Source organism: Mus pahari, chromosome 10, assembly GCF_900095145.1.
Source record: "Mus pahari chromosome 10, PAHARI_EIJ_v1.1, whole genome shotgun sequence".
NCBI lineage: Eukaryota > Metazoa > Chordata > Mammalia > Rodentia > Muridae > Mus > Mus pahari.
The window spans coordinates 88955669-88970651 of record NC_034599.1 but is presented as its reverse complement, the minus strand read 5'-3'; the positions used below and the strand labels follow the sequence as shown (position 1 = coordinate 88970651).

The 14983-nt window shown below is 42.2% G+C and overlaps 1 protein-coding gene across 4 annotated transcripts in view; it reads left to right on the top strand.

The window, feature by feature from the left end:
• The first annotated feature begins 3885 nt into the window (after nt 1–3885).
• The window catches only part of U2surp (U2 snRNP associated SURP domain containing), a 57171-nt gene continuing 46073 nt past the window's right edge, over nt 3886–14983 (top strand). For all 4 annotated transcript variants that reach the window (XM_029542834.1, XM_029542833.1, XM_021205959.1 and 1 more), the window contains exons 1-2: nt 3886–4058; nt 13815–13859. In XM_029542834.1, coding sequence (XP_029398694.1) covers nt 4014–4058; nt 13815–13859 — 90 coding nt within the window. In that variant the 5' untranslated portion in view covers nt 3886–4013. The remainder of the gene's footprint in view (nt 4059–13814; nt 13860–14983) is intronic.

The window sequence follows — 14983 nt, the reverse complement described above, 5'->3', positions numbered from 1 at the left end:
CTGGAGGAACTGCAGAAATTACTGCCACTACCAAGGACTTGAAAGAAGCAGGGGTGGTGGTTCCCACATCTCCCTTTAACTCTCCTATCTGGTCAGTGCAGAAGACAGAGGGATCGTGGAGAATGCCAGTTGACTATCGAAAACTAAATCAGGTAGTAACTCCAANTGCAGCTGCTGTACCAGATGTAGTTTCATTACTTGAGCAAATTAACACATCTCCTGGCACCTGGTATGCAGCTATTGATCCAGCAAATGCCTTCTTCTCAATACTTGTCCATAAGGACCACCAGAAGCAATTTGCTTTCAGCTGACAAGACCATTAGTATACTTTTACAGTTTTGCCTCAAGGATATATTAACTCTCCTGCCCTGTGTCATAANTTAGTTAGAAGGGATCTTGATTGTTTGCCTCTTCCACACAATATCACATTGGTGCACTATATTGATGACAGTATGCTGATTGGATCAAGTGAGCAGGAANTAGCAACCACTTTGGACTCATTGGTAACACATGTGTATCAGAGGATGGGAAATAAATCCAACCAAAATTCAAGGACCATCTACCTCAGTGAAATTCTTGAGTTCAGTGGTGTGGGGCATGCAGAGATATTCCTTCTAAGGTGGAAGATAAGTTATTGCACCTGGCCCTACCCACCACCAAGAAAAAAGCACAACGTTTAGTGGGTCTATTTGAATTCTAGAGATAGCACATTCCTCACTTGGGTGTGTTATTCAGGCCTATTTACCAAGTGACTCTGAAATCTGCTAGCTTTGTGTGGGGCCCGGAACAGGAGTAGGCTCTTCAACAGGTCCAGACTGCTGTGCAGGCTGCTCTACCACTTGGACCATATGATCCAGCAGACCCGACTACCACTTGGACCATATGATCCAGCAGACCCGATGGTATCTCAGGTGTTGGTGGCAGATAGAGATGCTGTTTGGAGCTTCTGGCAGGATTATGTCTGGAGTGCAGGAGATCCCTTAGGGCATCTCTTAGTACTACCATGTCCTGTGATTAAAGTCAATGGGAAACTACAATAGCCTAATTCAAGCAGAATGACAAAGAATGCAGACCCATCAGGGATGAAGGTATGAGTCACTCCTCCAGGAAAAGAGCCAAGACCTGCTGAGGTGCTTGCTGAGGCTGGAGGAAATACAGAATGGTTGGTAGAGGAAGGTAGTTATAAATACCAGCTAAGGCCTGAAACAAGGATTATAATATGAATGCTTCTGTTTTATTTTGTTAAGAATACATTTGTCTTTCTTCCAATTTCTTTAACATCAATTGGTATTTGAGATACTAAAAGAATGTTCCCAAGGGACATTGCCCCATTGTAAATTTACAAATTCATTTGCGATTGTTTGAGGAATAGTTTTATCATGTTAGTCGTATTGATGACCTTGTTATTGTTTCATGTGGACATGAGATATTATTTGTGTCAAGTTGACAAGGGGTGGATTGTGGTGGCTATTCCTGGTTGTCAATTTGACTATATCTGGAATGAAGTACAATCCAGGAAGTACAATCCAGAACTAGAAGGCTCACCTGTGATCCTGATCTTGAGGCATAGTGGTTAAGAAAAGCTTAAGCCCAGGCAAGGTAGTACAGGCCTTTAATCCCAGGAGACTAAGTAAGGCAAGTCCCAGATCCAGGTGGGCCACACCTTCTGCTGCAGACCTATATAAGGACATTGGAAGGAGGGCTCACTCTTCTTCTCCCGCTTGCCTTGTGGGACTGAGCAACTGCTAGATCCTTGGTTTTCCATTCACAGCTGCTGCTGACCACTGTTGGGGAGTTGGACTACAGACTGTAACTCATCAACAAATTCCCTTACTATATAGAGACTACTCATAAGTTCTGTGACTCTAGAGAACCCTAAATACAAATATTTTAAATAAAGCTGTGATATGAATGCTGTAGGGAAGGTTTCACGATCTGTTCCGAATTTATTATTGGAACCCTGCTGTTTTTAATATATAAAAGCCTCTACAGTGTTGCGACATAGAGACAGACATAAGGCTGTACAGTGTAAAACTTGGGAATAAGGAGATTGCAAAGTAACCCTGTGTATAACTGATGCTGAAGAAAGGAACAGGAGGGGAGGGAACCAAAAGAAAGAAAGGAGTGGGCTGGAGAGACAGAGTCGCAGAAGCAAGCACATTTACCATACAGAAGTTGAAGTTTATTTTTTGGTTGATGGAGGTATAGTGAAGGGGGTGGGGGAGCGACCAGGGAAGCATTAGACTAGGAGGCTACGTTGCTGAACTCTCTAAAAAGGTCAATAAGCCAGGTGGTGGTGGTGGTGGTGCACACCTTTAATCCCAGCACTTGGGAGGCAGAGGCAGGCGGATTTCTGAGTTCAAGGCCAGCCTGGTCTACAGTGAGTTCCAGGTCAGCCAGGACTACACAGAGAAACCCTGTCTTGAAAAACCAAAATAGGGCTGGTGAGATGGCTCAGTGGGTAAGAGCACCCGACTGCTCTTCCAAAGGTCCAGAGTTCAAATCCCAGCAACCACATGATGGCTCATAACCATCTATAACAAGATCTGACTCCCTCTTCTGGAGTGTCTGTAGGCAGCTATAGTGTACTTACATATAATAAATAAATAAATAAATAAATAAGAAAAACCAAAATAAATAAATAATTAAAAGGTCAATAAAGTCTGGTGGTAGGCGCTGAGGTATAAACAAGCCAGGCACCAGGGATAGAAACCCTAATAACAGGAAACCAATGATCAGAAAGTAATGGTTGCTATACATGAAAGTACAGTATGGCTCTGTGCCCTCCAGCCCAAATGAATTTATTTCCATTCTCAGATCCTGTCACACATCTGCAATTCTGAGCCTCTTCTCTCCGTCTGACCCTCATCTGTAACTGAAATCTAGGTGGTGGCACACACGTTTTCTCCCGGCACTTGGGAGGCAGATCTCTGAGTTTGAGGTCAGCCTGGTCTACAGCACAGAGACAAGCCCAAGGGTGCTATGCCGACAAACTGTCTGGAAAAAAACCAAAATCAAACCAAACTTCACTCATTCCCCGCTCCCCTTCAATTAACAAAAAGCTTAGGCATGGTGGCCCAAGACTAATTCCCAGGACCTGAGGAGGGAGAATCAGCAGTTCAAGGCTATCTTCGGCGACACCACTTTTGCGACTATGCTTAAAAGAAATATATGCTTCACAGAAATCGGTGCTGGCAGCCAGAAGTCTCGGAGGGAAAAAGGCAGGCACTTGCTGAGCAAACCTGCCAACCTCATTTCGATCCCCAGATCCCACCAACTCCTTCAAACGGCCCTTTAACCTCTCTCCACACAGTTGCTAGGGCGTGCCTTCCTGCACAGTAACAATAAACAGATGCTCGATTTAGAACAGCGTCTATATTACGATTTTTCCCTCCCCTAGTCTATGCAGGTGCCATGCTCCGACGTCCTCAACAGGTTTTATCCGATTACCCTGGTTTTTCCTCAACTCTGCAGTCACTGCTCACCATTTTTAACGGGAGCAGATTGCAAATTTGCCTTGCCACCAAGGTCTGTGTCCCCGGGGGCGGCGGGGGGGGGACGACAGTGTCGCAAACCAAGTGTCTCGACGATCTGCCTTATCAGCTGGGGTGAGACGCTCGGCTCACGTGGCTACTGCAGTTGTTTTAAAAGAGCGGCTTCCTTCCCCCTGCTCAGGAAGTAGAACCGGCTCGCAGCAACCGCCCGGCTGGCTCTGGGAGGAAAAGGACTGACTTGTCAGTTGGCCTTGAAAGGCGGGTCAAGGAGAGTCCCTAAATTCCGCAGGCGCGTGACGTGACCGGGCGCCGCAGGTCACCGGAAGGCGCGCGGGGTGGGCGGGGCGCGTAAAAGCGCCTCGACGCGGAAGTCACGCGGCCCCGGCGCCGCCGAGCTCTCCGTCTCGGCGCTCGGCTCTTCGGCCTGGCCGGCTTCTGGCGCGCTCGGCTGCGATCTGTTCTCTCGGTGCTCGACTCACCCGCGCTGCTGCCTCCGCTGAAGGAGGAGCAAAGCTCAAGATGGCCGACAAAACGCCAGGCGGCTCTCAGAAGGCCAGTTCAAAGGTAGTTTCTTAGAGCTCTCCGTCCGTCAGGGGGGTCTCTCGCCGTGGTCAGGGACCTACAGAAGCCTCTGGCCCTCGAGGGCTTCCCGGGGCGAGGGGCTGAGGCCTGGCGGCCACAGTGGGCCTGGCACCGCTGCACCAAGGTGCGCAGGTTGAGAGGCCTGAGCGCGCGTCCGTCCCGGCTGGGATTCAGCCCCACACCGGCGTGCCTGCTGGCGAGCGGGGCTGCTCACCTCGTTCGGCTTTGGGGGTCAGGTCAGCGGTTCCGAGGTGGCCCGGCGTCCTTGTGTCACCTCCTTGCTGCTCCCGGAGGCCGCGGGCTAGAGGCTGGGAGAGGCGGGAAGGTTCCCGGTCTTAGATGCCTGTTTGGTCCCCCCTCGGCCTCCTTCTTTACTTTGGATCTCCCTCGCTCCCGGGCCTTCCTCGGTTTCTCTCCCCACCTTCCAGGAAATTAGCCTGGACGGGTTGCAAGAGTGTGGGAGAGGCCCGCCAGCGGAGGGCCTGGGGCTGGGACGTGCCGAGGGAGCCGCTCTCGGAGCCTCGGGGTTAGTGAGTGCCACACTTCCCATGTGGTTTTCCTCCCACTTCCCAGGAAGTGAAAAGGGAACATCATCCCTCCTGGGGGCCGCAGACTCAGGGTCTCTCTCAGTAGGTGGGGTTTCCACTGGAAAGGAAAACTACGGCAGACCTGGGAATTGCCCAAATGCGCTTACATGTGAGTTTATAGGGAGCCCTGTGCATTGCTTGGGAAACCGTTGAACTGTTATTTAGCGTTAGTAAGGTTGGGTTAACAATCGGTATTAGTTGCCATTTTGGCCAGCGTGTTGAATCCTGTCTGTCTATCTATCTATCTATCTATCTATCTATCTATCTATCTTTTTGTATTATTTTGCTTGGAGATGCTCGTCCCCATCTCGGTATTAAAGATGCTACTAAGTACTGCCATAAACCAGTGGCGAGGCTTGAGATGCAGAGATAAGGAGTTGGATAACACTTAAAAGAGTCTAGGAACTTAAAGTGTATGATTATCTGCTTGCATTTGCTGTTTGGTTTGAGAAACAAACCAGACTTGCTCTCTTACTAATAAGGCTGACGTTTATTTATTTATTTATTTATTAATTTTTAAATGTTTGCCATTTTGCTGAATGATTGCCCCAGATTTACTTAGCGAGTAGTAATGGTCTTACTAGACATTCTTCAGTTAGGTGGAACTATGGGAGGGGCCCAGTTCTAGTTGTCCTTACACCAGACCTTTACTGTTAAGTCATTTTCCTTTTCCTCCAGTAGTTTTCCCCTCCTTCCCTTTCTGGGGGAGCAGGTGAGTGGAGGGGTAGCTCACGCAGCCACTCCTCCATTCAGACCCATGGCCGGAACAGGTATCCACATCCACAATTACTCTTTGTTTTGGTTTGTTTTTTTCTTCTCAAAGCGTTAAGTATTTCCTGCATGAGGCCCGGATAGATTGAAAGCTTGTCAAAGTATGTGTTCAGACCTTTTTCTAAGAGAATACTTCTCAGGACTCTGAATGTGTAGTTTTTAAGTATTAAGTAACTTGTTGGATTTTTTTCATTCACACTTTTGTCAGTTTGTAGTCCTTTAGATGTAACCAAAAGGTTTCTTACTTGTGTCTGTAAAGGGAATATTTATACTCAGTTTTGCCAGGATTTTCCCATGTAATGGAAAGTGTTGTAATGGAATGGCAAGGTTACAGGTTTTGAAAACAAATACGATGTTTGGATTCAAACCTGACTTTGTAACTAAGTGTATTTGTGATAATGTTAAGGCAGATTGCCTAATCTCTTGAGCCTCAGGTTTTCTCATTTTATTACAGGAAAAAAAATCTTTTATATAGGACTGATATAAAGATTGAGTTACTGTAAATGTTAGTAAACCTTACTTAAGTTTCTAAGTCTATATATATCATCCACCCATCCTGCGTACTAGGTTTTTGAGACAGGGTCTCCCATAGCCCAGGCTGGCTTGAACTTGTACTATAACCGTCAGCATCCTGCTCCTCCTTCCTTGCATATCCCAGAACTGGGATTACAGGTGTGTGCCAACTGTTTCCAGCTCCCTTTTTTAAAGAACTAGAAAGCACTCATTTGAATTATTAAGCTGTTGGCCATCATAATGGCTGCTCAAATTGCTGTTTTTTTTTTTTTTAAATTATTTCAAACGTAAGTCTAGACGTTATTAGATTATAAGATTGCTTTGGCCATAGTACAATTATTTGGAATTTCCAGGCTTGTATTCTGGGCTGTATATCAAATAAATAGAGACTTCTGTTTCGTGCTTTTGCTATGGTAGTTACATTTCCATCAATATGGGTAGAGGTGTTTATTAGTCATTTCTACACATTGAAGAGAATATTTGTACAAGATATAGGGTTTTTGCCATTGACCATGATGAAATCTCTATCTTTTACAAAAGTGTGCTTGTCTGTGTGGACATGTGTGCACCCTCAGAACAATGCTGGGTTCTGAGGATCAAATTCAGGCCTTCAGGCTGTGTGGCATATGTCTGCATTCTCTGAGTCATGCTCGTGGCCCCATTAGTGTTTCTTAATTACAAAATACGTAAACCACTAGAATTATTTTTAGCTTTAAAATTAACTTCATGATGTACACAGTGTATGTAGTTGTTTTTGCTAAGGGGACTTGATGGGGGTTGCCCTTCCACATTCCCTTTTATGTAATTGTTCTATACTTTTCTTTTTTAATATCTCCCGGTAGACACTGAGCACAATTTAGAAATGAAAAAAATTTCCTGCCGGGCGATGGTGGCGCACGCCTTTAATTCCAGCACTTGGGAGGCAGAGGCAGGTGTTCGAGGCCAGCCTGGTCTACAAAGTGAGTTCCAGGACAGCCAGGGCTATATATACAGAGAAACCCTGTCTCAAACAAACAAACAAACAAACAAACAAACCCTGTCTCAAACAAACTAACAAACAAAAATTTCCTATGCAAAGTATTTCATGGCTTCAGGAGGGGGGTTGGGGCCATATTATGTAGCTTTGTTTCAGAGAAGAAAGACAGAACCTATGATTGTTAGCCTGAGATATTGCTAAATATAAAACAAAATAAGTTTATCAAAAATGTGTTATTTTGCCAGGCAGTGGAGGCCCATGCCTTTAATCCCAGCACTTGGGGGACAGAGGGAGAGGCAGAGGCAGGTAGATATCTGAGTTCCAGGACAGCCAGGCCTACTACATACAAAGAAACTCATGTTGAAAACCAAAAAGAAACAAAAAAGAAACAATATTGTTATTTTAACCTTTGTTTGCATGTTCATACAAGTGAGGATTTGAAGTCAATGATTATATTCCACTGTGTGGCAGTACCTGTCTCCTTTTAAAAATGTATTTTATTTATTGTGTGTGATTGTGGACCTGACTGGAGGCTAGAGGACCGACCGTTTGAAGGAGTTGGTTCTTTTCCTCTATCATTTGGGTCCTGGAGATCATCCTTTGTGAAGGATTGTCAGGCGTGGCAGCAGGCACCTTTACCTGGTAACCCACTTTGCCTGCTCCAGTACCTTTTTTCTTTTTTAACCATCTCTTGTGTAACACTTTCTGAGGAGATGTGAACAGACGACTACTTACTCTAAGAACTGGCAGGAAGATACCAGCGAAGTCCAGCTTGGTGACCCAGTGTGTTTTTATGGGTTTACTTACAGGAGTGTGGAATAGAGGTTACAGGAACAGAGATGATTTCAACAGTTACTTGCAGTTGGTCTGTGCTTTTTCCAGGTAACTCAGCTTTTCTGAGAGTCTTCTGGGTAGCTTAGCTGGTCTGTTTCAGGTGGCTTGGCTAGGCCAAGAGCACTTAGCACTTCTCACTCTTATCACTTCTCACTACTTATATTCCCTTCTAGGGTATCTGGTTAGTTTCAGGGACTTCCTGAAGCTTTTGGATTGTTTATTTTCTAAGTGTCTCTGCAGGATGGAATGTTCACCTCCATATTCTGTGTCTTAAGATCATGCCAGACAGTGGTGGCACATGCCTTTAATCCCAGTACTTGGGAGGCAGAGGCAGGTAGATTTCTGAGTTCAAGGCCAAGGCCAGCCTGGTCTACAGAGTGAGTTCCAGGACAGCCAGGGCTATATATACAGAGAAACCCTGTCTTGAAAAACCAAAAAAACCCAAACAACAACAACAAACCCCCCCCCCCAAAAAAAAAAAAACAACCCTAACAAACAAAACAAAAACAAAAGATCTGTTCTCCAACATGGATGCTTAGCTTGGAGAGAATTGTTGCACAGCACCATCAAAAATTGCCCTATAGAGGTAAATGAATGAAATAGGAATTACTGAATTTTGAGCATGTAGTTCTGAATTGACAGATCGAGTACTAGTAAAAAAAAAAAAAATAGTAATGCTTAAAAAATAGTAAAGTTAGAATCTGTTCACAGCTTGAAATTCCTATTTATTTCCTCTCTCTCTCTCTCTCTCTCTCTCTCTCTCTCTCTCTCTCTCTCTCTCTCTCTCTCTCTCCCTCTCCCCCCCTCTCTGTGTGTGTGTGTGTGTGTAAAATGTAGAGATTTAAGTAAAAAAGTTTGCTAGCTTGAAACTGAACCTTTAGTANTGTGTGTGTGTGTGTGTGTAAAATGTAGAGATTTAAGTAAAAAAGTTTGCTAGCTTGAAACTGAACCTTTAGTATGCTATGATTGCTTATCTTAAAATATAAAATGGCTCAACTTTTTAGTGGTTGGCTGTGTTTTGAGTGGAAGTAGGAAGTTATGGCACCACTTCTCCCATTTCTGAGAGATAGGATCTTACTATGTAGCCCAGGCTATCTGTGAACTCACCGTGTAGCTTAAACTGGCCTTGGACTCTATTCAGAGTACTAGGATTACAGAACTGAACATCATGTCCAGCTTAAACTAACCCCCTCCTTTTTTCCTTCTTTCTGTTTTTCTTTGCTCCCCTCCTTCCATTTTTCTTAGACATGGTCTAATGGGCTAGCGTCAAACTCTCTATGTAGCTTTGGATGACTTTGAACTCTTGATCTTTATGTCTTCCACATCCTGAGTGCTAAGACATGTACCAACTCCTCTGGTATATAAAATATCGGGGATCAAGCCCATGGCCTTGTGAATGCTGGGCACTCTACTAATGGAGTTACATCCTTGGTCTCTAACCTTCTATTTTCTTGATTAGTATGTTTTAGACTTGATTTTAGATACATTTATTTTATGTGTATGAATGTACATCACATGTGTCTGACATCCAACGAGTCAGAAGAAGGTATCGGTCCCTCGGAACTGGAATTACTAGTGATTATAAGCTAACTGTGCCCTCGTTCTCTGCAAGAGCAACAAGTGCTCTTAATTACTCCAACTTTATTTTTTAGATTTATTTTAGGCATATAATGTTTGTCTCTTTGTATGTGCACCACACTCATGTCTGGTACTTGCAGAAGTCAGAGGTGGCATCAGATCCCCAGAGATTAGAGTTATAGACACACCATGTAGGTCCTGGGGATCCTGGGTCCTCTGCAAGAGAACAGAACAAGCGTTCTAAACTGTTGTAGTGGTTTTCAACCTTCCTAATGCTGTGATGCTCTTCATGTTGTGATGACCCCATCCATAAAATTATTTTTGTTGCTATTTCATACTGTGATTCTGCTACTTTTACAAATCCTAATGTAAATCTGTGTTTTTTTGGTGGTCTTAGGCCACCCCTGTGAAAGGGTAGTTTGACCCCCACTAGAGGGGTCACAACCCACCGGAACCCTTAGAACTGCTGTTTTAGATCCTATTTTAGACCTGAACCCGCAGCTCTGTTTGTTAGATTATGACTGTTGGTGTTAAAAAGTATTCTCTACTGGACTGATTTGTTTTCTAATAACTTATCTTTTAATTCTTTTGACTTTTATTTCTGGAACTCTTCCCCGTGGAAAGTAAACCTTAGAAAACACAGTCACTTGCCTTAGTGGTGGTGAATGAAGAGGTCATGCATTTGCTGTACAAATTGAAGACTTCTGTTTTTCTAGCTCTTTTTATTTAGAGCATAATTTTTAAAATAAAATTAATATTGGAGTTTGCCTCTTAAACTGTGTTGTTGCTGGGAATCAATTCTAGGGTCTTGCATACACTGAATACACCCTCTGTCTCTGAGGTCCATCTTTAACCTGAAAATAACAGTTTTGAAAGCTAATGATACTTGAGGCTATTGTTAGAATTATAGGTTTGTTCCTTAACTTTTAAGAAAATTTAGAGACATCAAACATGTATTTAAGCATTTTCTGTTTGATAATATTTGGGAGTGTGAGACAGTAATTAACTACATTATGCAGAATATAAACATTCTGCATAATGTAGTTAATTATTATCAGTTGCTATTTTATGAGTATGGGTGTTTTGCCTGCGTGTATGTCTGCATCATGTGTATGGCTAGTACCCACAGGGACCCAGAAAAAGGAGTTACAGATGATTGTGACCTGCATTGTAGGTGTTTGGGTTTCAACCTGGGTCCTCTGAATAGTAGCCAGTGCTCTCTAATCACTGAACAATCTCTCCAGCCTCAAAGTGTATGTGTTTTTTGTTGCTGTGTTAAGTTAAAACCTTGGTTTGTGGCTTTAGTAGCTACTTACTAATGAGAGGGCAGAGTGGTGTGCAGTCTAGGTGTTGCGGTTTTGGGAGGTACTTGTATGGCATGTTATATATGTCAATAGTTATAGTGAAACTCTTTCTCTTGCCTCATCTTGAGCTTGATGCCAAGATAAAACTTCAAACAAGAAATTTCCAGAGTTTGAGGGAGCATGCTGTGTATCAGGAGAGTCAGGACAGGTAACAGAGAAAGGCGGAGCTGTTTCTGAACGCAAGGAAAGGATGCCTGCTTGAGTGGAGGTGGAGAGCCGTCCAGGGCTTGGTGGAATTTGATTGATTGTTTTGAACAATTGTTTTGACTAGAGTTCTGAAGGTTGTATTTTGAGGAGAGAGAGCTGAGTAAGATGAAGACTGCAAATGACTGGGAAATCAATTGTTAAATGCACATTCATAGGAAGAATAAAAGGAACTAAGACTGGAAAGATAATGATTGGGCCAAATTGTGGAGGGATCTGAATGTAGGAAATAATTAGAAGGGCTGGGAAATCTTTTACGAGAGTTGTACCAAAATATGTTAGAAAGAATTTGAAGGCCCAGTGGTTAGAGGTTATTGCATTGCTGACTCTATGAGGGATTACTCCAGATACCGTCCGTCACATCCTTTTCTAGAAGCTTTCCCTGCTAGGTTAAGATTTGCCTGGCCAGATATGCTCTTGTGGTATAATCACATTGTTTCAACTTTCCTTTTTTTCTTTAGTGTCTAGGGACATGGCTCAGCAGGTAAAGGTGATTCTTACCAAGCCTGGCGACCTGAATTCCATCCCTCAACTCAGGTGGTAGGAGGAGAGAACTAACTTCTACACATTGTCTTTTGACCTTCATAAGACACACACGTACACATGTATGCACATAAAGTAAAAATCTTATAAGCCCAGTTTGCATGTCTTTGTTAATCTTAAGTCTAAAATTACTCTGATTTGAGTGTTTGGTAGCTGCAGCAGCATATCTCCGGTAAATGGTTTGCAGTATGACTTTCATCATGTTAATTTTTAATTGAAATCAGAAAGAGGTCCTGCTGTTGCTGCTTTATTTAAAGTTTATCACATTGTAATTGACCTTTGAACTGGTTACTTTTGATTTTGAAATTTACCAACTTGATGGACAGTTACTCAAGTGATAACCTTTTAAAAATTTTGGTTTACACTGTTATTTACTTACTGTAATGTTTTCATCCCAAGCCCTGCCCACATGCCAAGGCATTGAATGGAGGTCAGAGGACCTGTTGTGGGAGCTGGTTCTCTCACCAGATGGATCAGACTTGGTGGCAAGTTCCTTTATCTGCTGTCTGTGTCCCTGAGAGATAGTCTTGATGATGAGATTACAAGTGTCTTGGAGTCAGAAAAGATTTACCCATGAGGAAACAGGCAGAGTATTTGGTGGCTTTTATTTTTAAGTCCTAGAAATGTAAACAGAAAGAAGTCCTAGAAAAAGCCATTTGGTTATGATACATAGATTAAGGAGATGCTGTCCTTTTAAGGTGTTCTCTTGAAAGCTGCTGTTTCTGAGTAAGCCTTAGTTCTCTTGGCAGTCTGCTTGCGACTTGCAGAGATTTCCCTTTGGGATTTTGAGCTGTTAAATAAAGTTGTATTACATTGAGTTTCCTGTCCAGGAATGAGCCTTCAAAAGGTGATTTGAATGAATGATTTTTAAAATAAAGTTTGTGTTTTTTTTTCTTCCAAAAAACCCTTTAAAGTTAGTTTCTAGATATTTCTATTTTTGTTATTGTTATGATATTATTACTGTTGTTTAGGGTTAATACTAATGTATTGGAAAGCGATGTTTTCCGTTACCCTGTTGGCTGAATTCATCTTTTGTAAAAGTAGGTATTTGCTATTTTGAATTTTCTAATTTCCAGATGAAATTTCTAATCTACAGATTCTAAGGTGTGTTTCATAGAGTTTAGATGTGGCCTCCCCTACATCATCTTTACTTTTGAGAAAGGTTAGCTGAGAAAAGAAAGTTTACAGTGGAGGCCACAGTAAAAACTGAGGACAAACCATAGACAGAGCCAGAAAGACAAAGGTGAGAGGGACCTCGATGCAAGCTTGCTGCCTTGTACTAAATTTGTCTAAGGTTCGGTACAGTGGGTATTAGAGAAGTAAATGTTGTAGATGATGTAACAAGGCTAATACTTTTTATACTCTGAAATGTGTTATTTAAGAGAAAATTATGTGAGATTTTAACAGTTGATATAACTAAAACATGGCATTATTTGAAGATGGCTCTTTTCTGGTAGCCCGTGGCATATTTTATTAGAAATAGCTATCTAGTGCGCTTGGTCTGTCTGTTTCTGTGTCTGTCTCTTGTCAGGCTGGCCTCAAACTCACAGAGGTCCTCCTGCCTCTGCCTTGTGAGTGAGTGCTGGGACTAAATGAACACCATGTTCCTGCCTGACAGAAGCAGCTCTCTTATAACAAGTTGAAAGACAGATGTTTTGAGATTTGATGATAAGATCTTTCTTAAACTAGTTCTACAGTGAATATTGTATCTTCTCCTGGACAGTGAAGGATAATTGTGTGTGTGTGTGTGTGTGTGTGTTTTCTTGTTGTTACAACCCATTTTTTTTGTGTTTGCTCTGAGTGACTAGAAGAGAGGGCGATTGATTTCTCTTGTATTAAGAAGTTGCTAGCCGGGTATGGTGGCGCACACCTTTAATCCCAGCACTCGGGGGGGGGGGGCAGAGGCAGGCGGGTTTCTGAGTTCGAGGCCAGCCTGGTCTACAAAGTGAGTTCCAGAACAGCCAGGGCTACACAGAGAAACCCTGTCTCGAAAAACCAAAAAAAAAAAAAAGAAGTTGCTGCTATGGCAATATTAGTGACAGGACTTGTGAGAAGCTTTTGTACAAGTGTTTTGTTGTGAATAGTGGTTCGGTTCCCAACCTGTGCTATGCCAAGGTAATTATATTTCAGATTTTTGATTAGTTTTTTGTAATATGTTTAGAAATATGGATTGTTAATTTTAAAGAATTGATTTAGCACATTGGATCACAAATTTTTTTCTAAGCCAGAGAGTGCCATTGTTTAGTTTCATGAGCTGAAAAGCAGTGACTGAAAGCTAGGAAATATTAAACCTTAAAGCTGAAGAAACTGTGTAGAAACAATTTTCTAGTCCTTCAAATATTTGCTTTTGTTGTTTTGATACTTGTAGAACCGATCATCGGATGTTCATTCATCTGGATCTTCAGATGCACATGTAAGTATAAAAGAAAGTTTTTCTTTATGTATGAGTTACATGGTAAATGAATACAGTTATATGTGTGAACATTTGTGTTTTCCTTTGTGTTTTGTTTACATAAACTCTTTCAAATTGCATTTGAAACTTGACACATATTTAATTTTTTATTTTGCTTATAAAATTCTGTCTCTATAAAGAACCCCTTTCTTGCTGCACCTTGTACCTGCCTTTTGAACTCCCTACAAATCAGCTGGCATAAAGCATGCTGTTCACTTCTTTCTCATGGCATAATGTTCTACTCTAGAAAGATAGACTTGTGTGTTTTCTTAGTTTTTATGTTTAAAGTTTTTTGGCATTTTGAATACTGCAATAAATATTTTTCCACATGTTATAGCAATATTCAAATATTATATGCAGATTTCTACTACAAGTTGTTAAACATTTTCAGGAGTATGTGAACTCAGAATTATTTTATAATAGGAGCTTTGGGAGATGGCTCAGTAGGTAAAGTGCTCACCACAGTACCTGTGTGAAACTGGGCATGTTTCGTTTCATCTTTGTTCTGGGATATGAAGATAGGTAGGTAGGTGGATCCCTGGAGCACCTTGGCCAGCCAGCATCCCTGACTGTTAAGCTCCAGGTTCAGTGAGAGACTTTGCCTCAAAGGAAAAAAAAAAGGTGGCAAGTGAATGAGGAAGATAGATACTCCATACTTTGGTCTCCAAACAAGTGTATATATGCCCTTCCCTATGTCTCATGTAGGCCAAAATAAACCCCTTTTGTACAAGTGCCAAGGCATTATTCAACTTTTGCATTGTGTTTGCATTTTCCCTGCTAGTGCAGAAACAAGTGGTAGGCAAACTTTAGACACATCAGCATGAGTCAAGGAAGTGACTCCAAAATATACTGTTGTATTTACTCCCATCTTGTACAGTAAAACATGCTAGCTTAAGAATATTTCAGTGGGTGAGCCTAGGTAGGGACCATGCCTGTAACTCCAGCATTTGAGGAGGATAAAGCAGAAAGACCATGGGATCAGGAAATTGAAGCTGACTTACTACTCAAAAAAAAAAAACAAAAAAAGGATATTATTTTTAATGTGGTTATAAAATACTTAAGACTCAACTCATGTATGGGTCTTT